Raw genomic sequence first — 22,146 nt, 5'->3', positions numbered from 1 at the left:
AAGATGGTTTCACCCATCTTTGTCTTAGAAATATCTAGATTTCCTCCCTTACATTTGCTCACCCCTGTCATCTCACTATTTATTCTCTCGATTCCTTAACTGCCTTTTTATGCATAATGCAAATTTAGGTATTGTCCATTTCACCATACTAATTTTAGCATTTCCAAATCATAGTCTTATCTCAGTTATACCGATAGAAGGTATATAATTATCAGTGAGTAGGCATAATGTCTTCCATTGTCAGCAGTACAAGTTTCCATTCTTGAACATAGGAAAAACAATTTCATAGAATCCTGTAGTAGGACTGGTGTTAAGGGAACAAGAATTAATCCTAGAATATCAGATAACATATGTTTTGAGAAGGGAATAGCTCCCTTTACTATATAAATGGAAGATGTAATTTGACATTAAGTGTATCTGAGGGGCAGTTTTCATCAGACTCTCAAAGAGGCCCGTGATTTTAATAACACTAAATACTGCTAGTTAAAATGGTTTTGTACCTTCTAGTATCTTAAAAGATACTAGAGAAAACACATGGAGAAAAGTACTTTTAAAATTAGTAAAAATACTGTATATTAATTATTTTTAAAAAGAATATCACACATAAGTAATTTAATCAGTGGGTATATCCCATACTTGTATAGATCATCTTTATTCAGTTCATGTTTTAGCTTACATGCCCATGTATTTCAGTGCCCTAAGCCAATTACAACTGATTGATACATACCTTGGAACAGTCTCTGTGCTGCTTAAGTAATTTCCCTTCAAGTCATTGTACTGCTAAACTATTTTCTGGTAGAGATTCTTAGCTGGCAATTGTTTTACATTGGCTGGGGAGCCAATGGGGAAAAACAATTCTATTGATAGCTCAAACTACCAGATGTTCCTAAAGCAGCTGAGGCTGTTGGACTACCCTGCAGCTCTGGAAGCTTCTGTGACTAGAATTTACTTTGGCTTATGAGGAAATCGTGTAACGCTGCACTTTGTAGCTTCACCATCCTAGATTCCATGGCCCAGCCTCAGGAACCATGGGTGATATTGTTAGGCTTCTGATGTTACTTTTCAAGTGGCAACAATCAGAGGAATAAAAATCAGACTTTTATACTTTAATGTGAATTAGTTTTTTGTCCTAAAGTTTACCCTGACCAAATTCAACTCTTGGCATGATGTTTTGACTAGGGGAATAAAATATTGTTGCATAAGGCTCTCTATGTGGGAAGGAAAGGGTAATATATAGAGGTAGAATGTTCTAGGCATCTAGAGAGTAACATGAAAGCAATGATGTGACAAGCTTGTAACACCTACAGCTGGATAGAGGCATTAATGACAAATTTTATCTGAGTTAACAGCTTCCAGAAACCACATGTTCAAATATATTTTTGTATTTAAAGACTGAACTTTAATTCTCAATAATAACCAAGCCCTCCCCTTTATTTTGGTGGTTTGACTAATCCCATGTCTACCTGGAGTTGCTGGAGAAAGTTTTAGACTTGGACATGACACAAGTCCTGACTCTTCCACTAATTATCTTTGTCATCCTGGGCGAGTTATTGTTATTGAATTTAAGTGTCTATTTTATTATTCATTAAATTGTGATGATAATACTTTTCACTTGTTATGTGGATTCAATAGAATAATAAATAGAAAGTGTTATGAAAATGTGTCTTACATGGTAGGCCTTGCTTAGTGGTAGCCATTTTCATTTCTGCTCTTCTTACTAGAATTAAAATTGAAATTTCTAGTCCATTTGTTTAGCTTGCCCAATTTCTAAAATTTAAGCCACAAAGATCCACAACATCTGACTTAACAATAGTCAGTACAAGTTGTAATTCATGAACTGCTAAAAATTCTAACTTGTTTTCAAACCGTTCTAGGCAAATAGAATTTTGTAAGTTTAGGATTGATTCTGATTCAGTTCATTTTCACATACTGATCTATACTTAAGAGTTTCTTTGGTAGCTAATTTTTATAAAGAAGTCATAATAAAAATGCAGTTGTAGTTTATGAATTTTATATAGTTAAATTAGTCCATTAAATTAAAACACTGTTTATTTGGCCTGTGAATTAACATTTGAAGTAGATTGTTGTGAATCACCTATTATAATTTTAATAGATAAGAGTAAGAATTTTTACACAGATTAATTTATAATGAAATTTATATTATCAAATTTCCTTACCAAATTTATATTACCAAATTTTCTTTTTTAAATTTTTTTAAGATTTATTTGAGAGAGAGAGCGAGGGGGAGGGGCTGAGGAAGAGGCAGAGTGAGTCTTAAGCAGACTCTGCGCTAAGCACAGAGCCAGATGTGGGGCTCGGTCTCATGACCCTTGAGACCACGACCTGAGCTGAAACCAAGAGTTGGATGCTTAACCAACTGCGCCACCGAGGCACCCCTAAAATTTTCTTATCAAATTTTCATTGATTTCTATCTTTGTCCCTGGGTCACAACTGAAAATATATGTCCAATCACCTTGTATGTGTATGACTTATTAAAGTAACGGATATTTTTATCTTTGGAAACTACATTTAAAATTTCTATTATTTGGGGTCCCTGGCTGACTCAGTCAGTAGAGCATGAGACTCTTGATCTTGGGGTTTTAAGTTTGGACCTCATGTTGGGTGTAGAGATTACTTAAAATCTTTAAAAAATAAAGAAAATTTCTATTATTTCTAGAAATCTTTTTATAACTTTGAAAACTTTAGAGTTAGCATTTGGAATCAGTTTATATATTTAATATTACACACTCATCCAGTAATGAGCTGTTGCTTATGGAAAGTTGTTTCATTTACAGGAAATAGTTCTTTTTTGCCATGTCAAAATCTTTAAGAGGAATTACAGGCAAAAGAGAGACATTTTTAGGCACTATAGTTAGAAATTACCCATGTTATTGCCATAACTAGTAGCTTTATTATTTTCAGAGGCTAGCTATATATAATTATCATTTGGGGAAATATTTGTCAATCTATTAGTTTAAATTTTTTAAAGATTTATTTATTTAGGGAGAGAGCATGCGGGTGCAATCAGGAGGGGCAGAGAGAGAGGGAGACAAGCAGACTCCTCCCTGAGCATGGAGCCAGACATGGGGCTCTATCCCAGCACTCTGAGATCATGACCTAAGCCAAAATCAGGTCTGATGCTTAACTGACTGAGCCACCCAGGCGTCCCTGAATTTAAATTTGATTACAAAAGCTTTTAGGTAGTATAGTTAGGATTCAGTTATACCTTTTCTATTTAATAAAATGCAATTTAGAAGACTTGACTGTGTTTTTTTTATTTTTTATGACACGAAATCATTTCTTTCATGATAGCATTGAAAGCATGTGATTTGAGGACCTATTTATTAGATGTGAACAGTAGAAACGGCTGAGAATTTTAATATATCCCACAGTTGTGGCAGCAAGACATCGGTTTAGATACTTTCAACTATAGATCTGTCTTCAGCAAGTATTTATTGGATACTTTTATAAGCCAGGTACTATGCTCAAAATGACACAGCTCTTGTATTCAAGAAACTTAGAGTCACTTTAGAGTGAGTCCTAAGACAAGTCTGGAAGAACTACAGAACAAATGTACTATTAGTGCCATGGGAGAGAAAAAGCTATCAAGATTCAAAAAAAGAAAAACCATATATGGTTTTAGGAATCAAGATAAAACTTCATGAAAATGATGGTACCTGAGATGACAAATAAGCACAATCTTGACAGAGAAAAGGATGAGGCACAGGAACCAATCAGAAAGAAAATCACAAGCAGAGAACAATGATTTACTCAGTTTTTTTCCCACAAGGTCCTGAAAAGTAGGGTAGCATCGAAGATAGGGCCAGAAAGGAGAGTTGAAATATTTTGTGGAGAGTCTTAAAAACCTGAGTAAGATACTAAACATCAAATTAAGAGGAACTACTGAAGATTTTTTAAATAGAGGTGGTAGAATTATGACTGTACCTTATAAAATTCAGTTAAGTTGTGCTAGAACAGTGACAGAATGAAGGTGGGAAGACCACTTGTGAATTATCAGCAGTTTCCATGAATGATGAAGGCCTGAATGAAGGGTAATGAAAGTTGATTGGTAATGGAAAGAGGGAAACAACACTGGAGTAAAATAACGTTGGATGTGGCATTCCATCAGATATGTATAGGTAAAGTGTAAGGGAAGAACCAAAACTGAAACTCATTTTAAGTGTTGTTCCCTAGAACAGGGTTGTCATGAAAATAAACAGTGCCATTAGATGAATTTAGAACTTTGGAGAAATAATGTATTTTGATTTTGTATAGTGAGACATAATAGGAAAAAATTCTCATAAATTTGGAAATGCAGTTACAAAAGAAAAGAGGCCAAGGCTCAAGGCAAACTTGCAATTGGCCACAGTGAAGAAGGCAGCTAAAGACAAGAGAAGGTTTATTAGTATAATTTTGAAGTATCCCTGTCATTACAGAAAGAGTCAAGTAAAGGGAATACACCTGGTATGAAATTAAGTATGAGCCAGATACCAGTTATATGTTTTGATGTAAAATGCCTTGGATGAATGTTGATTACAGTTAAAATGGTTTTCAAGAAAAAGGAAGGCTAAATTTTTATGGATTAAAAGCTTTCATATGGACAGATTTGAAAAAAAAATCTTCAGATTTGAAGGTAGAATCAGTACTTCTAAATGGATTTTTTTAATGTAAATAATTGAAAGTGCAACAAAAACTTATGATGTAATATGTGCTGGCTAACCGAACATAATAAAAAAAAAAGAAAGAAAAAATGCCCACAGTTTTCTAGTTCTACCCAACCATGGAATTGCATTACCAAAGGAAGTAACAGCATCATGAGAAAAGAAGTTGGTGAGGTCTAAGATTAGAAAAGCAACCAGGATACTAACAAAGAGCCACACCAAAAACCATATAGATCACACATCCAAAAATTCACTGGAGTTACACCCAACTCACTTCTGAGAAGTGTGGATTTATCTGTTTGTATTTTATATTTAAGCAAAGGAAAAAATTATTAACATAAAAGTAAATTGTTTTGGGGACGTCTGGGTGGCTCAGTCGGTTAAGTGTCTGCCTTCGGCTCAGGTCATGATCTCTGGGTCCTGGGATCAAGCCCCACATCGGGCTCCCTGCTCGGCGGGAAGTCTGCTTGTCCCTCTACCAGCTCTGCCAGCCGCTCCCCCTGCTTGTGCTCTCTCTCTGTGACAAATAAATAAAAATCTTTAAAAAATTTTTTTAAAAAGTAAATTGTTTTTAATTAAAATATGCTATAGGTTTTGTCTTTTTGCAGATTAACTCTTTGGCCACATTTTTATGATATTTTATAACAAGCAATCTCACAACATTTTAATTCATTTCAGATATAAAAGATAATTCCTTCAGCCGGTCACGGAGTTCCAGCGTAACCAGCATTGATAAAGAATCTCGAGAAGCAATTTCTGCTCTTCATTTCTGTGAAACTTTTACTCGAAAGGCAGATTCATCTCCCTCCCCGTGTTTATGGGTTGGTACTACATTGGGAACAGTGCTTGTCATTGCACTGAATCTTCCCCCAGGAGGAGAGCAAAGACTTCTTCAGCCAGTAATTGTCTCTCCAAGTGGTATGTATGCTTTCATGCTGTACTTATGTTGAAGATCTAACTTGCTATATTTAGTGGAAGCCTTCGCTTTTCATTTTTGAATTGATCTATGAATTCTAAAATGTAAACTAAATGGAGATGTAGTCTTATGTTTTTAATGAAGGAATACATGAATAAGATTCCAGAATATCGTTTATTTATACAGCCATTCAGGTTTTGCACTTTTTTTTAACTCTAGGATCATATCTAAAATGATTACTACATTTGAAAATGAAAAAAAAAAAACTGTTCTTCTAATGCACTCTAAGGTACCTTAAAATGCTATGTTCTATAAGCAAAAGGATGGTACCATATTTAGGAGAAAAAGCAAAAAGTATTTTTTTTAAACATCATGTAGTTGGCTGTTTTTAATATCTAAATGTGAAGTCTTAAAATATGTTATCTTTCTCCTTTGAAGTATTAGGAAAAGGTGATTTAATAGCAGATCTTAAGAAAAAATTTATGACCTTCATATATTGAAAATGAGATTCAATTTCATCAAATGTATGTGGAGTCTGATAGATCTGGAAATAACTGAGAAATCTGGTTTTCATTACTAATTTATGCTGATTTAGGTAGGAAAAAAACATGATTGTGCTCATTAGTGTATCCCTTGTTTATACAGTGGACTTTAACATTACTTGGAATTTAAAATTAAAATGTAATTATGATTTTAATGGTTTGTGAACTATCTTTACATCAAAGAAACAGTTTGATTTGTTCATTCAGCTCAATAAATATTTGAATATGTTCTGTATGCCTAGTTGTTAGAAAAGGTTACATAATGATAATATTCTTACTAAGCTCCTTCATAGTAAGAATGTGTATAAGGAAAAAAAAAAAAAGCCTGGAAAGATAAGCCACATAAAGAATGTTCTTCTGGTAGCCATATTAAAAAGGTAAAAAAAAAAAAAAGAAAAACAAGATAAAATTAATTTTAATAACATTTTATTTAGCCTAGCATATCCAAAATGCTGTCATTTCAGCATGTAACCAGTGTTTTTAAATTATTAAGATATTTTACTTTTAATTTTTTTTTTTTTTGGTACTGAGTCTTCGGATCCGGCATGTATTTTACTCTCAGAATATGCCACAAGTTGGACAGGCCGTATTTCAGGGGCTCTGTAGCCACATGTGGCTAGTGGCTGCTATATTGGACAGTGCAGCTCCCAGACACCATCCACTTGCTCTCACACTTGTTGGTAGTACACTTGGCAGATAGGAGATAAGACATAGTTCCAGGCATCCCAATATTTATCAGTTTGGGGCATGTATTTCTGATTTCTTTTTCCGGACTCAGATACATGCTTGAAGGTTGAATCCCTTCAGTAAGCTGGTGTTCAATTTCAGTTTAATATACATTCTGCATGTTGTTGAATGTCTACTCTGTGTCAGAGTTGGAATAAACATATTTGCTGTGGGGGTCAAAATACTTGTTATCTACTAAACTTATGTATTTTAGGTACTATATTGAGGTTAAAAGGGGCGATCCTGAGAATGGCATTCCTGGATACCACAGGCTGCTTAGTGCCACCTGCATATGAATCCTGGAGAGAACACAATGTTCCCGAAGAAAAAGATGAAAAGGAGAAATTAAAGAAACGACGGCCTGTCTCCGTATCCCCTTCCTCTTCTCAGGAAATTAGTGAAAACCAGTATGCAGTGATATGTTCTGAAAAGCAAGCAAAAGTCATCTCACTGCCAACTCAGAACTGTGCTTACAAGCAAAACATTACAGAGACCTCATTTGTGCTTCGTGGAGATATCGTAGCATTGAGTAACAGTATCTGCCTTGCCTGTTTCTGCGCCAATGGACATATTATGACTTTTAGGTAAGAGTTACACATTTTTAAAAAACACAAAGATGGCACTTACACCCTTAAAACATAACACTACAGAATTATATTCCACTTAAATGAAATGCTTTTGTTTACAGTCTCACACACTGAGAATTTATTTTCATTCAGTTAATAGTGAACAAGTTTATGAAGAATACAAGTCAGTTTTATCTACCTCTCAAGTATACTAAATCATAAGGTTTATAAGGTACTGCCATTTTTGCCTTCTGTAATACTTTGTTCAAGACTAAAACCTACCTTATTTATTTTTTTTTAATTCCAGTTAGTTAACATACAGTGTTGTATTACTTTCAGGTGTGCACGATAGTAATTCAACACTTTCATACATCACCTGGTGCTCATCATGACGGTGCACTGCTTAATCCCCATCACCTATTTAACCCACCCCCCCCATCGCCCTCCCCTCTGGTAACCATCACTTTGTTCTCTATAATTATGAGTTTGTTTCTTAATTTGTGTCTCTCTCTCATTTTTTCCCTTTGCTTGTTTGTCTTGTTTCTTAAATTCCACTTATGAGTGAAATCATGGTATTTGTCTTTCTTGGACTTATTTTACTAAGCGTTATACTCTCTAGCTCCATCCATGTCATTGCAAATGGCAAGGCTTCATTCTTTTTTATGGATGAATAATATTCCATTGTGTGTGTACACACACACACATATATACACATGTTTATATACATAGATACATACAATATATATGGAAGAAGATGTAGGTCTTCTTTTTTTTTTTTTTTTTAAAGATTTTATTTATTTATTTGAGACAGAGAGAATGAGAGAGAGAGAGCACATGAGAGGGGGGAGGGTCAGAGGGAGAAGCAGGCTCCCTGCCGAGCAGGGAGCCCGATGTGGGACTCGATCCAGGGACTCCAGGATCATGACCTGAGCCGAAAGCAGTCGCTTAACCAACTGAGCCACCCAGGCGCCCGATGTAGGTCTTCTTTGTCCATTTATCAGTGAGTGGACACTTGGGCTGCTTCTGTATCTTGGCTATTGTAAATAATGCTGCTATAAATAAGTATAGGGGTGCATGTAGTCTTTGAATTAGTGTTCTTGTATTCTTTGGGTAAATACCCAATAGTGTGATTGCTGGATCATAAGGTGGTTCTATTTTTAACTTTTTGAGAATCCTCCATACTGTTTTCCAAAACCTACCTTGTTTCTTATTAATGACTTTTTAATATTTTTCTCAAGTTTGCCGAGTTTAAGGCCTCTACTGGATGTCTATTACTTGCCCCTCACCAACATGCGGATAGCCAGAACATTCTGCTTCACCAACAATGGACAAGCATTATATCTTGTTTCACCTACAGAAATCCAGAGACTCACTTATAGTCAAGAGACCTGTGAAAATCTTCAGGTAAATAACAAAAATATTACTATAATTTCTTCAAAAGTGAAATATTCTCTAAGATGCCTTACTTTTGTTCATCTCTTACACTCTCAGGAGTATACAATGAGCCTATATGGGAAAATCCAAAGCCTGACTTTCAGAGCATATGCTTTGAGACTTGTGATAAAGTAACTTCATCAGACTTTTGTTATAAGAGGGACTTATCTCCCTGATCCATATTTTTTCTACTCAGTGATGGCACAGAAATATGAAATATTACATACATTTTATACCCACTCTCCAAGTATAATAAATAAATATCAATTATACACACAAAGAAATCATTTTTAAGGAAGTTTGTTAATGTGGAAATAGTTATATCTGCACATTGTGTCATCCCCTCTCATATACTATGTATTGACAAGGATGTATATACATATAAGAAAAAATAAGGTTTTCTCGTTTTACTCTGAATATTTTTTGTTGATCTGTTTGCAAGAGACTACATTCTTTAAATACAAAACTGTTTCTTTCTTAATATTCAAGTGCCTTACGTGCTTGCATACAGTTGACCCTTGAACAAGATGTGTTTGAACTGCACAAGTGCACTTATACTCAGATTTTTTTCAACAAATACAGTACAGTACTGTAACTGTATTTTTCTTCATGGTTTTCTTAACATTTTCTTTTCTCTAGCTTACCTTAATGTAAGACTACAGTATGTAATAAATATAACATAAAATATGTGCTAATCCATTCTTTATGTTATCAGTAAGGCTTCTGATCAGCAGTACACTGTTAGTAAATTTTGGGGGGATTCAGAAGTTACACATGGATTTTTGACTGTGCACGGCAATTGGGCCCCTAACCTTCACACTGTTCAAGGCTCAACTGTATATTAGAAATGATCAGTTTAGTTTCACCTTTTAAAATAAAAGTGCTCTTATATTGAGCTAAAATATTAAAAATTAAAAATTAAAATATTAAAGATTAAATATATAAATATTAATTGATACTTAGAGGAAACCATTATCTAAGGGAACTTTAAGGGAACGTTTTAATGAAAGTTTTTACAATTAGCCCTATTTTATTTGTTTGTAATGAATTTGTGGCTCATTTTGAGAAGATGAGCTTTAGAGTCAAGACTGAATTTAAGTCCCATCCTTGCTAATAATTACACAATTATGTGATCTTAGACAAGTTACTTACTATCTCTGAGTTTCATTGTCTTTAAAAATAGAATTAAAAATAATATCCATGCCATAGGATATGGTGTGGATTAAAGAAGACAGCGCATGTAAAGTGTTTCGCATAGTGCTTGGTACAGAGTATGTGATCACTGTCAGATGTTAGTATTATTTCAGTAAGCTAGACTGTCCTAGAAATGTACTTCTAATGACATTATTACAAACTTTGAGAGTGAGACAGAATTACAGATCTGTTATTTTAGATATAAATTTACATTTTCATTTGGGTGGAGATGTTTTTTCAAAGATTCCTAGGTTTCTGAATTAAACCTTTGCTTTTTATGGGGAAGATAAAATTTTTCTTTAGTGTTTCCTTTCACTAGTAAAATGTTACTGTATTAAGAAATAATACAGTCAATTGAATATATTCTATATTTTCATCTGAAATATGGTCATAATTCAATTACTCAAAATTTTAAACTTCATCACTTTTTTAGAATCAAGTCTGTTCTTTGGTCAGTGTTTTATTTTAGTAAAAATCAATAGCAGCAGCAGTAAACTTTACTTATTTATTTTTAAAATGAAATGGTCATTTAGTAACTCAACTTATTTTAATGACTGTCTGCTATGTACCCTCATGATATAAATGGAAAGTAAACTCTAAGCAGTTTGTGATAGAATGTTTTCTTTGAACATTATTGACATTTTAAGCTTTGTGCAGTGGCAGTATCGTAGCCAATGAGGTTTATCCGAGGCGCGATTATTGCTAATTGAACATTATTGACATTTTATTTACCTCTGTATTTTCAGTGCCTAAAAATAATGCTTTGGTAAAAATATGTTTTTAGTACAATGAACTTTATAAACACTATTCCTTGGTTTCCAGAGTGCCCTAATAATTGTGCATTCATTTAACTTTAACCAAAAAAATAAAGAAGATGCCTACAAACATTAATGGAGTTTCCAGCCCAGATGGAATAATAGGGAACAGATTAACCCTCCTGCCTGAAGCAGCCCCAAAAAAGCAGACATAAACATGAAACGACAGTTTTCAAGATCCTGAACATTGAGCAGTGAAGGAAAGTAATCCCTGAGAGACAGGAAACAAAGGAAGTGCTCCAGCTTTAATACCTTGATAGAGTTTCCAGAGCATGCATAGAGGGAAGGTCCTGAGGCAGAGTCTGACCAGCTTCCTGTGTTGAGGAGACAGAACCAAGAGTCTAGGAAGACCAAATAAGTTAGAGTTCTTAGAAGAGAGTATCAGAGAGAAAAGAGCTATACAGAGAGAGACCCTGCAGAGGGTCTGCCAGGAGTATTCAGTAGAGTACTGTTGAGCACATGCATGTGGATACTCTCTGGCCTGGGGAAGAACCATCTGAAAGGAAGATTAGAGGGAATTGTGCCTGGTCCCAGGCCAAGAACAGTGCCTGCTCCCAAAGGCCAAGCTAAAAATATTTATAATTCCTGAGTGTGTTAGTTTCCTGAAGCTGCTGTAACAAATCACCACAAACTTGGTGACCAAAAACAACATAAATTTATTCTGTCACACTTCCGGAAGTCAGAAATCTGAAGTAAGTTTCACTGAGCCAACATCAAGGTGTTGGCAGGATCATGCTTCCTCCAGGGGCTCTAGAGGAGACCTTGCCCCTTCTATCCTCTTGTACCTGCCAGCATTCCTGGACTTGTGGTTGCATTACTCCAATCTCTGCCCTCATGGTCACCTTGCCTCCTCCTCTTGTGCTATGTCAAATCTCCATCTTATAAAAACACTTGTAATTGGATTTAGGACCCATCTAGATAATCAGGATAATTTCCCGTGGCAAAATACTTAATCACATTTGCACAGACATCCCCTTCCTTTTTTTTTTTTTTTTTAAAAAGTTGTAACTTTTATGGTTTTAAGGAATTAAAACCTGTTTTTTTTTTTTTTTTAAAGTTTTTATTTATTTGGAGGGGGGGGGGGGGGGGGGAGGGGGGAAAGGGAGAAGCAGACTCCCCGCCGAGCAGGGAACCTGATGCAGGGCTCAGTTCCAGGACCCTGGGATCATGACCTGAGCCGAAGGCAGACTTTTAACCAACTGAGCCACCCATGTGCCCCTAGAACCTGATATTTTAGACGGCCATTATTCAGCCTACTTCAGTGGGTAATTGGGTAGAGTACTCTGGAGGGTCTAGGCTCATTCGTTGGGGAATAATTAGCCTTAAAATGAGTGCTGCTTCTGACCTGCCTAACAAATTATGAAAGTGAGACCCAGAAGGATCAAAATGTTTCCTATTATCCCAGAATGAAGCTCAAGACAACTTGGCAAGATGAGAAATACCCAGTACTCAACAAGGTAAAAATCAAAAGATCTGGCATCCAGTCAGATTGTCAGGAAAATATGACCCATAATGAGAAGAATAATTAATCTTTAAGAAACCAAACCAGAACTGACAGAAATATTATAATTAGTACAGAAGGACATCAAAACAGTTACTATAAATGTATTCCATACATTCAAAAAGTTAACTGGAGACATGGAAGATACAGAAGACCAAAATCAAACTTCTAGAGATGAAAGCCTACAGTGCTTGAGATGAAAAATATACTGGATGGGATTAACCAACAGATTAGATGTTGCATAAAAAAAGATTAGGTCACTTGAAAGCATAGAAATAGAAAAAACAACTGAGTGTTTAAACTTGACAAATTCATAGCACTAAACCACCTGTATTAGAAGAGAAGTTCTTATCAAATCAGTGACCTCAGCTTCCACCATAAGAAACTGAAAAAGAAAAGCAGAAGAAAGAAAATAATATCCAAGTAGAAAACCATGAACAGAAATAGAAAACAAGGAAACAATAGAAAAACATCAATAAAACTAAAAGTTTGATCTCTGAAACCAATAAAATTGATCTCAAGCCAGTCTGATTATGAAGAGAGAAGTTATAAATTACCAGAATCAAGAATGAGAGGAGTGGCATTACTACAGATTCAACAAATATTAAAATGGGTAATAAGGAAATACTATGAACAACTTCATGCCAACAAACTCAAAAACTTAAGATGAAAATGGACAAATTCCTGGAGAGAAATTACCAAACCTCACTAAAGAAAAAATAGATAACCTGAAGAGTAGTACTGTATCTAATTGAGAAGAAAATTCTAAGCCAGATGACTTCACTAGTGAATTCTATCAACGTTTTAGGAAGAAATAATACCAATTCTACACAAAACCCAAAAAATTGAAGTGGGGAAATCCTTTCCAATTCATTCTAGAAGTTACAATTAACATGATATGAAAAATAGACAAAGACATTACAAAAATTACATACAGATCAATATATGTCACTAATACAGATGTAAATATTATGAACAAAATTTTAGCAAATTGAATCCAACAGCATATCAGAAGGATAATTCTGGTCATGATTAATTATCATAGCATTTATCTCAGGAATGCAGGGTTGACTTCATGTTTGTACATCAATCACTATAATTCACCATATTATTTAACTAATATGAAGCAGTTAACAAAACCCAACATCCATTCCTAATTTAAAAAAAGAAAAATCTCAGCAAAGAAGGAATAAAAGGACATCTGGAGAAAATCTACACCTAATACTCAGTGATTGGTTACTGAATTATTTTTCCTTAAAATCAGGAGCTTTTAGAAAGGGATGTTTATTCTCAACACTTCTGTTCAGTGTTGTACTTAAGGTTCTAGCCAGTGCATTCAGGCAAGAAAAAGAAAGAAAAAGCATCTCAACTGGAAAGGAAGAAGTAAATCAGTTGTTATTATACAGATGACATGATCATCTATCTAGGAAATCTATCCAGAAAGCTACTAGAAATAATGACTGACTTTGACAGGGATGCAGGATATGAGATCAATATTAAAAAAAAATTCTATGCGAGCAGTGGGCATTTGGAAATTGAGATTTAAAAAACACTGAGCCCCCTGAGTGGCTCAGTCAGTTAAGTGTCTGCCTTCAGCTCAGGTCATGATCTCACGGTCCTGGGATCGAGCCCTGCATCTGGCTCCCTGCTTAGTGGGGAGTCTGCTTCTCCCTCTTCCTCTGCCCCTTCCCCCACCCCCACTTGTGCTTGCTCTCTCTTCCTCAAATAAATAAATAAAACCTTTAAAATAAATAAATATACCATTTATAATAGCAACAAAAATATGAACTACTTTGGATAAATCTGACAAAAATATGAAAGACTTCTATATTGAAAGTCACAAAAACACTGAAAGAAATTTTTAATAACCTGAATAAATTGTAATATGTACCTTGTTAATGGGTCAGAAAATTCAATATTAAAATACCAGTTCTCCCAAAATTGATCTATAGATTTGAGGAAATCTCACAAAATCTCAGTGGAAATTTTTTTGGGGAAATTTATTCTAAAATTCATATGGAAATGCATGGGACCTAGAATAGGCAGAACAACTCTGAAAAAGAATAAAGTTGAAGGACTTATACCACCTGATTTTAAGGATTACTGTAATGCTACAGTGATCAAAACAACGTGCTATTGGCATCAAATTAGATAAATAGATCAATGGAACAGAGTATAGAGTTTAGAAATAAACCCACACATATATGGACAACTGATTTTTGATGAAGACAATGCAATTGAGAAGGGATTGCCTTTCCAACAAATTATGCTGGGAAAATTGGATATTAAAATGCAAAAAGTGAGCTTTGATCCATGCCTCACAGTATATACAGCAGTTGACTCAAAATGGATCATAGACCTACATGTAAATCCTGAAACTATATAACTTTTAGAGGGAACCTAAGAGAAGATCTTTGTTAACTTGGGCTGGGCAAAGATTTCTTAGCTACAACACCAAACTCACCATCCATAAAAGAATGAATTGACAGCTTCAACAAAATGTAAAAATTATGCTCTTCAAAGATACTTAAGAAGTAAAGAGATAAGCCACAAGCTAGAAGAAAACCTTGGCAAAACATGTGTCTATAAGGGACTTATGTCCAGAACGTAAAGGGCTCTTAAAAGTCAAAGAAGATAACGCAATAAAGGCATGGGCAAAATATTTGAACAGATATTTCACCATGAAAAGATGTTCAGCATTATTAGGCCTTACAGAACTGTAAATTAAAACCACAATGAGATACCATTAAACACTTACTAGAAAGGCTAAAATTAAAAAGAATACCATGCCAGGGCAATTGGGTGGCTCAGTCAGTTAAGCATCCAACTCTTGATCTCAGCTCAGGTCTTGATCTCAGGGTCGTGAGATCAAGCCCGATGTTGGGCTCCATGCTCAGAGGAGTCTACTAGAGATTCTCTTCTTCTCCCTCCCCCTCTGCTCCTCCTCCTGCTTGCACTTGCGTTCACACTCTTTCTCTCTCTTTCGGTCTCTCTCTCTGTCTCTCTCAATTAACTTAAAAAAAAAAAAAAAATACTGTGTCAGGTTCTCACAAGGATGTAAGGGTCCAGAACTCTAATACACTGCGGGGAATGTAAAAAAATAAAAACAAAAAAAACAGTACAACCACTTTGGAAAACGACTTAGCAATTTCTTTAAAAGTTAAACATTCATAAACCAAAGATCTAGCCATTTTATTCCTAGTTTTTTTAACTCAAGAGAAAAGAAAATTGATATTCGTAACTGTTTTATTTGTACTAGCCAAAAAACTGGAAACTACCCAAATGTCCATACAGATGAATGAATAATCAAATGGCAGTATATCCATAGTAGAATACAACTCATCAATACAAAGGAATGAGCAGTTGATAACATTCAGTATCATGGATGAATCTCACAGTAATTATGCTGAGTGAAATAAGCCAAGCAAAAAAAAGTTTAGAATATTGTATGATTCCACTTATATAAAGCTATAGAAAATACAAATTAACCAAGGTTGAGAGAAAGCAGGTCAGCATTTCCTTGGTGATGGGGGTTCGAGGAGCAAGAGAGGGTTTTCCAAAGAAAGCACAAGGAAGCACGAGAGATGGCTATGTTGATTATCTTCATGGTGGTGGTGATTTCACAGGTATATATACATATGCTAAAATTTTATACTTTAAGTTTGTGCAGTTTGTCATATGTCAGTTACCTCAGTAAAGCTGTTTTAAAAAGTCATGGACTCCAGAACTTTTTATTATCATTGAGAGGCAGTCAAAAGCATATGTTTATAGATTGAAATACCTAAATTTATTTCTACAGCATTATTCTAACTATATCTGGAGTGAAAACACGAACAAAATGTACAAGTTATCTTTTCGAATTGACAATTTGTTTTTATTTTTTAATTTAAATTAAAAAACATAATTTTAAAGAGGTGGAACATATGAATTATTTCAGTTTAAACAATTTATAATTGCCCTAAGCACCTTAATATTGTAATTTATAAACAAACTCCCAAGTACTCACTGTACAAAATTTTTGACAGTTGAACTGTTTAGCCTCTCTTAAATGTCATACATTCAACGTTGAAATTTATTGCTGTGCTCATCTTCTAAGATTTATTTAAACTCAGTATTTTTATAACATAGGGTTTTCTTAATCAAAATTGTTAAAATCTGATTATTTGATGTATTAAAAAGAGTTTAGTGATAAAGCACATACATTCATCCATTCATGAAATCAGTCCTAAATTTTACCCCATAAGCTTATTAACTCACATGATAAATGAGATCTAAGAATCCAACATCAGACAAGTATATTTGTTTTTGTATATTCATATTTTGGGGTAGTTTAAAAGTTCCAGGTACTATTTCAGACATAGAGTTTACTATTATTAGATGTAAAAAGATATCATAGAAAATACAAATCTATTTAGATTTATTAGTCATTAAAATTAATCATTGTAAATAGTAAATTTAATCATAGGTAAAATCCTTATTTAAATACAAGCAAAAAAATCTGTAGATACTATTTAATGTTGTTGTAATATATGCTTTTTTTAATATCACTTTTTCTCCCCAAATTTTAATACTGAGATTGCAGATTCTTAGAAACCAGTTCTCTGAGAAACTTATTTGCCTGAAGTACCTCTGGGGGTAAAAAGGCAGAGATGAGAATCAAACCCAAGTCCATGTGGTTCCAAAGTTCATACTCTGGACCAGTCATTCCTACACTATAAATGACTCTTCATTTATAAATGTAATCTGTTTTTTTTTATATTTCTTACTTTGCATTTGTAAAATTGTAAGCTCATTAAACACCAAATAAGAGCTGTAATTCTAAAATAAATTTTAAAATCATATCTTTATACCATCACTTGTTATATGTCATGTTACTCTTTTGATTTAGCATAAAAGACACTCAAATGGTAGCTGTTTGCCATTTTTGTTGTATGAATTTAAAAGATAGTTTAAATTGGAATCTATTATAGTACAGTATAAAAATGATTGGGAATATGCCTAAAATCATCTTTGTTTTGTTATATAGTGTAATATAAATTTGAATTAAGTAATAGTTATCAGTATATTCTTTAGTGAGCTTTAACAAGTTTGATTTATTGACTTCAGGAAATTTTTCATTCCAGTTTTATTCCACTTTGTAGAATTTCAGAGGAAAGAAAATTAAAATGTATAAGCTTCAATCCACTTCAACATTATAAATGAAACTCTTGTTAATATTGTGTTAACAATTATCTATTCCCATTTGTAATCTGGTTGGAGAAACAACATTAATATGAATATACTTAAAAGTAAAATCTTTGGACATCCTTTATTAACTTTCTTAGCACAGCCCTAAGGAAGAAACTCTAAAAAATACATGCTTCATCTTCAGCTATAATAATGTAAAACCAGATACAGCAGAACTCCTACCCAGAACCAATAATGTACTTGTCTTTTGTATCATAGCTACTACTCTTAAGTGGGCAGAGATGCAATCCCAAAGCCTCACTATACTTTTATTTTGATTCTAAAGCTTCCCAGAGCTGCCTTATAAATAATGTTGCTACCATTCTTCTCTTATAGAAATTCCTTCTCTCTCTCTATGTATTATTTACAAAGTCAATAACATATCAGCAACCTTTCTTGTCTCCTGAGTTAGTTTTACCGTTTTTGTTCTCTGAAGAATAGTAATTTCAGACAATACAGAAAGAAGCCTTTCCATCTCCCTGCCACATTTCTGGAATTCCAGGTGTATGTTGGCATAATTCTCTTCCTAAGCTATGTTTATGAAAAAAGAAGTTGATGTGTCTTTCTAGATTACTAATTTTCTGACTCAGCTGGAAGTGATAATTCCAAAACTGTGTCATCATCATTACACCAAACGTTTCAACTTACTAATAGCTTTTCTTCTTTCTAATGTAGGAAGACCTAATTGTTAATCCAGTTATCAATTTTTGATGTTAAGAATTATGGGAAAATTTTGTCTTAATGATTGGAATCTTCTTAAGTGAGAATATCATCTTTGCTTGAAATGTAAGGAAAATAATCTAGCCAAAGTAGCAAGCAGCAAGTTAGTCAATTTAGTCTTAACTATTCGACTAAGTCAGTAGGTACTGGATCTAGTCACTTGAAATATGCTTATTAATTGTTTGTGAATCTCAACAGGTAATGTTACAAGCTTAAGTTAGACCTTACAGTGATGGTTTTGTGAATTATAGTTTAGTTTCCCTGTAACTTTACCAATTACAATTTGTTTTGATTTTAAAGGAGATGTTGGGTGAACTCTTCACTCCTGTAGAAACACCTGAAGCACCAAACAGGGGATTCTTTAAAGGCTTATTTGGAGGTGGTGCACAATCTCTTGATAGAGAAGAACTGTGTAAGTTGATTTCTTTAATTTGGGTATTGTATCTGTAAAACTGAAACATTGAAGCCATTTAAATTCTTCCTACATGTATAAATTATGTTCACCTTTTTCCTCTTTGTCACGTTAATATATCCATGTTTTTAGCAAAAATACATAAAATTGTGTCATTCTAACCCAAATCAGGGGAGTATTTTACTCAAGGAACCAAGATCAGAATAGCTTCAGGTGGTTAAAAAGGAGTATTCACAACTATAAATGAATATTTTAGAAAGTATTTTATTTTCATTAAATGTGATCCTTATTATTCTTTCAATTCCATGATTTACCTTAATTGATGACCTTAACTTTGAAAAAGTTTTTAACCTAAACATTTATTTTACAAAATCTCCAAAACTATTATCATTGCACCAGAAGGTTATTTAAAATAGCACAATCTGGTTTATTTACTACTTTCCACATAATTGGCACAGAGTAGAAATTGGTCCTTGAAGGAGCTAATGAGTCAATGATTGTTTGACCTTTCTTTCAAATAGCTGTTATCTGTCCTTAATTTTTTTTCCTTTTATTCTCTTTCTGTTTTGCTAAAATATTACAGAATTTTCCTTTTGTGTTTCTTTGGCTAATTAGAAAAACTGTAAGATTAAATATCAGTAAGTAGCAGTGCAATGTAATTTTCAAAACTTACCCAGATTATTGATCAATCATCTTGCTACTAAGGATCAGTCAGTTTTAATTCATTTTTTAAAATGAAGACTGTTATTTAAGTTATGGGGGACTGATAATTTGGAATAATATTCTCACCAAGAATAATTGCTAAAGTTACACAAAATAAAAAATGTTTATTTTAATTCTTAAAAACATCAAAGAGCTAACAGTATAGTAAGAACATGGGGAAGGATGGGAACCCAAAGTGCTGAGTCTGGCAAACTGAGGCCAATTTTACCCTGGAGTACTTTGCTAATCTGAAGCAGGAGGCTGATATACTAAACTGTGTTCATACTAGCAAGGTGGGCTCCTAGAACGGGCAAGGGTAGGGATCTTGTTAAACAACTTCTCCTTTTTGCAAGGACCCCAAAGGCCAAGCTTAGGAGTAAAGGTGACCTGGAAATAAATCAGCCCTCACACACACAGACTGAGCTCAGCTTTAAATTATCTGAGTGTCCCAGAAAACTTTCAACCTTAGTTAAGTACTTTCACAGACTGTTTTAAGTCCCTAGCACCTGGCAGAAGCAAATGAAAATGTTCCCTAAAGGAAGATAACATATTCCAAGTCTTCAAATTATTTGTAGAAATAATTTTTCAAATATGTCATCCAAGTTAACCAGGAAAATTAGTAATCAACACCATGAACAATGAAACAGAAAAGGCAGAAGCAGAATTACAGGTACTTCAGATATTAGAATTATCAGACATAAACTATAAAACAGTCATGTATATTATAAGTTCACATTCACCATGCCTAAACATTTTGTGAGATAACTGAAACCTATAGAAATCAGTACAAATGTGTAAAATCTAAAATTAATTTCTAGAACTGAAAGATTCAAAAACAAAAAACTGAGTGGATAAATTTAACCACAAATTAGACACAACTGAAGAGAAAATTATATAGCTTGAAGACCATCAAAATAGACCATCTAGAATGTAGTACAGAGAAACAAAAAAGATGTAAAATACAAGGAAAATAAAAGAAATAGAAGTTGCAGTGAGAAGATCTAACATATGCTAGACTTCTAAAGAAATAGTAAAGCATGTAAAGAAGAATCAATATGTAAACATATATGGCTGGAAATTTTTCAGAATTGATAGAAGATACCAATTCACACATTCAAGAAGCCTAATGAATTCCAAGAATTTTTTTTTTTAATTCACAGCTAGAGGGGTGCCTCGGTGGCTTAGTCAGGTAAGCATCTGACTTTTGGTTTTGGCTCAGGTCATGATCTCAGAGTCATGGAATTGAGCCCCCCTTCGGGCTCAGTGTGGAGTTTGCTTGAGATTTTCTCTCTCTCTCTCTCCCTCTGCCCCCCCCCCCAACTCACACACACACTCTCTGTCTCTAAAATAAAAAAATCTCTAAAAAAAATTCACAGCTAAATATGTTACATGAAAATAGAGGATATCAAAGACAAAGAGAAAATCTTCAAGGTGACTAGAGGAAGCTTAACAAGCTATAGACTGACTTCTCAACAACCAAAGATAGAAAATATCCTTGAGGAATGAGACATTTTTAGACAAATGAACAAATGAATAAGACTTGCCACCACACTAAAGGGAACTCTAAATATTCCTTCATGGAATGTCAGAGATGTAGGAAACAGTGTTTTAGAAAGAAAGTAGCAAGTGCATGCATAAATATAATCTGTGTAGACTGTAAAGCAAAGTCTTGTGGTATGTATATACACATATAAATAAACAATGTGTGACCCCAAAAAATCACATAAAATCAAGGGAGTCACAAAGGGTAATGGATTTAAGGTGATCTGAGATCATGCAATTTTTGAGAGACTTTTTAAAAATATCTAGTAGCATTAATAAGTTAAGGATGCATGTTAAAATTTCTAAGGTGACTTCTACAACCTAGTATATCTTCCAGGTGAATAGCAGGAAAATCACAATCCTTCCAAAATAAGGCAAGAAAGGAAAAGAGAAAGAACACAAAACAGGCACATAAAGGACTGTAGACTTAAATAACCATAGTAATTATGTCCCATTTAAAAGGCAAAGGTTATCCAACTGAATTTAAGAAGAAAGAATGTACATTGTTTACAGAAGACATTTAAAACAGAAATATTAAAATTTTAAAAGTTGGAAAACAGGAACACAAATGAAGAATCAGCTGGTTTAGCTATATTAATATCAAAATGTAAACATTAAGGCATTATTGAATGCACCTTATATTTTCACTTCAAAATATATAAAAAACAAATATTGACTAATTGCTAGAAGAGACCATTTCCCAATCATAGCAGGGGAACTGCAAATATGCCCATTGATTGAGATATAAAAGCAGACAATAAGTCTTATAGTAAAGGATATAGAAGACATGAAGAACACAATGAACTTAAACCTACTAAACAGATATACAACATTGCAGAATACATTCTTTTCAAACACACACAGGATGTTCATAAAATATATTTGTATAGAAATTATAGATGTATACCAAATTATTTTGGGATAAAATATTATGTCTATAATGAATTTTGAATATTATATTTAAAAATTTTACATGTAAACACTCACATAGCAAAAAATGTTATCTATTACCAAAATTAGATAATGAGTGTATGGATATTTATGATACAGTTCTTTTACCTTCCTGTATGTTTGAAGCTTGCATTTTAAAAAGTTGGGGTTTAAGTTGACCATATGTTAAATGATTTTTTAAAAAATCAAATTTCAAAGGATTAAAATCAATTAAGGGTTTGTGATCTAATCACAATGC

At 33.7% G+C, this 22,146-nt stretch overlaps 1 protein-coding gene and 1 non-coding gene across 6 annotated transcripts in view; both read left to right on the top strand.

The window, feature by feature from the left end:
- The window catches only part of STXBP5 (syntaxin binding protein 5), a 184,231-nt gene that overhangs the window by 149,819 nt on the left and 12,266 nt on the right, over positions 1–22,146 (top strand). For all 5 annotated transcript variants that reach the window (XM_021693538.2, XM_021693537.2, XM_021693536.2 and 2 more), the window contains 4 exons: positions 5,340–5,579; positions 7,060–7,429; positions 8,650–8,815; positions 18,602–18,713. In XM_021693538.2, coding sequence (XP_021549213.1) covers positions 5,340–5,579; positions 7,060–7,429; positions 8,650–8,815; positions 18,602–18,713 — 888 coding nt within the window. The remainder of the gene's footprint in view (positions 1–5,339; positions 5,580–7,059; positions 7,430–8,649; positions 8,816–18,601; positions 18,714–22,146) is intronic.
- On the top strand, positions 10,685–10,820 carry LOC123325673. The gene has a single exon (XR_006540586.1). It is a non-coding gene; the product is annotated as a U4 spliceosomal RNA (small nuclear RNA).

The sequence above is a fragment of the Neomonachus schauinslandi genome, chromosome 8 (genome assembly GCF_002201575.2).
Source record: "Neomonachus schauinslandi chromosome 8, ASM220157v2, whole genome shotgun sequence".
Lineage (NCBI taxonomy): Eukaryota > Metazoa > Chordata > Mammalia > Carnivora > Phocidae > Neomonachus > Neomonachus schauinslandi.
Note: the sequence above shows the minus strand (reverse complement) of the source record. Positions and strands in the feature narration are given on the sequence as shown.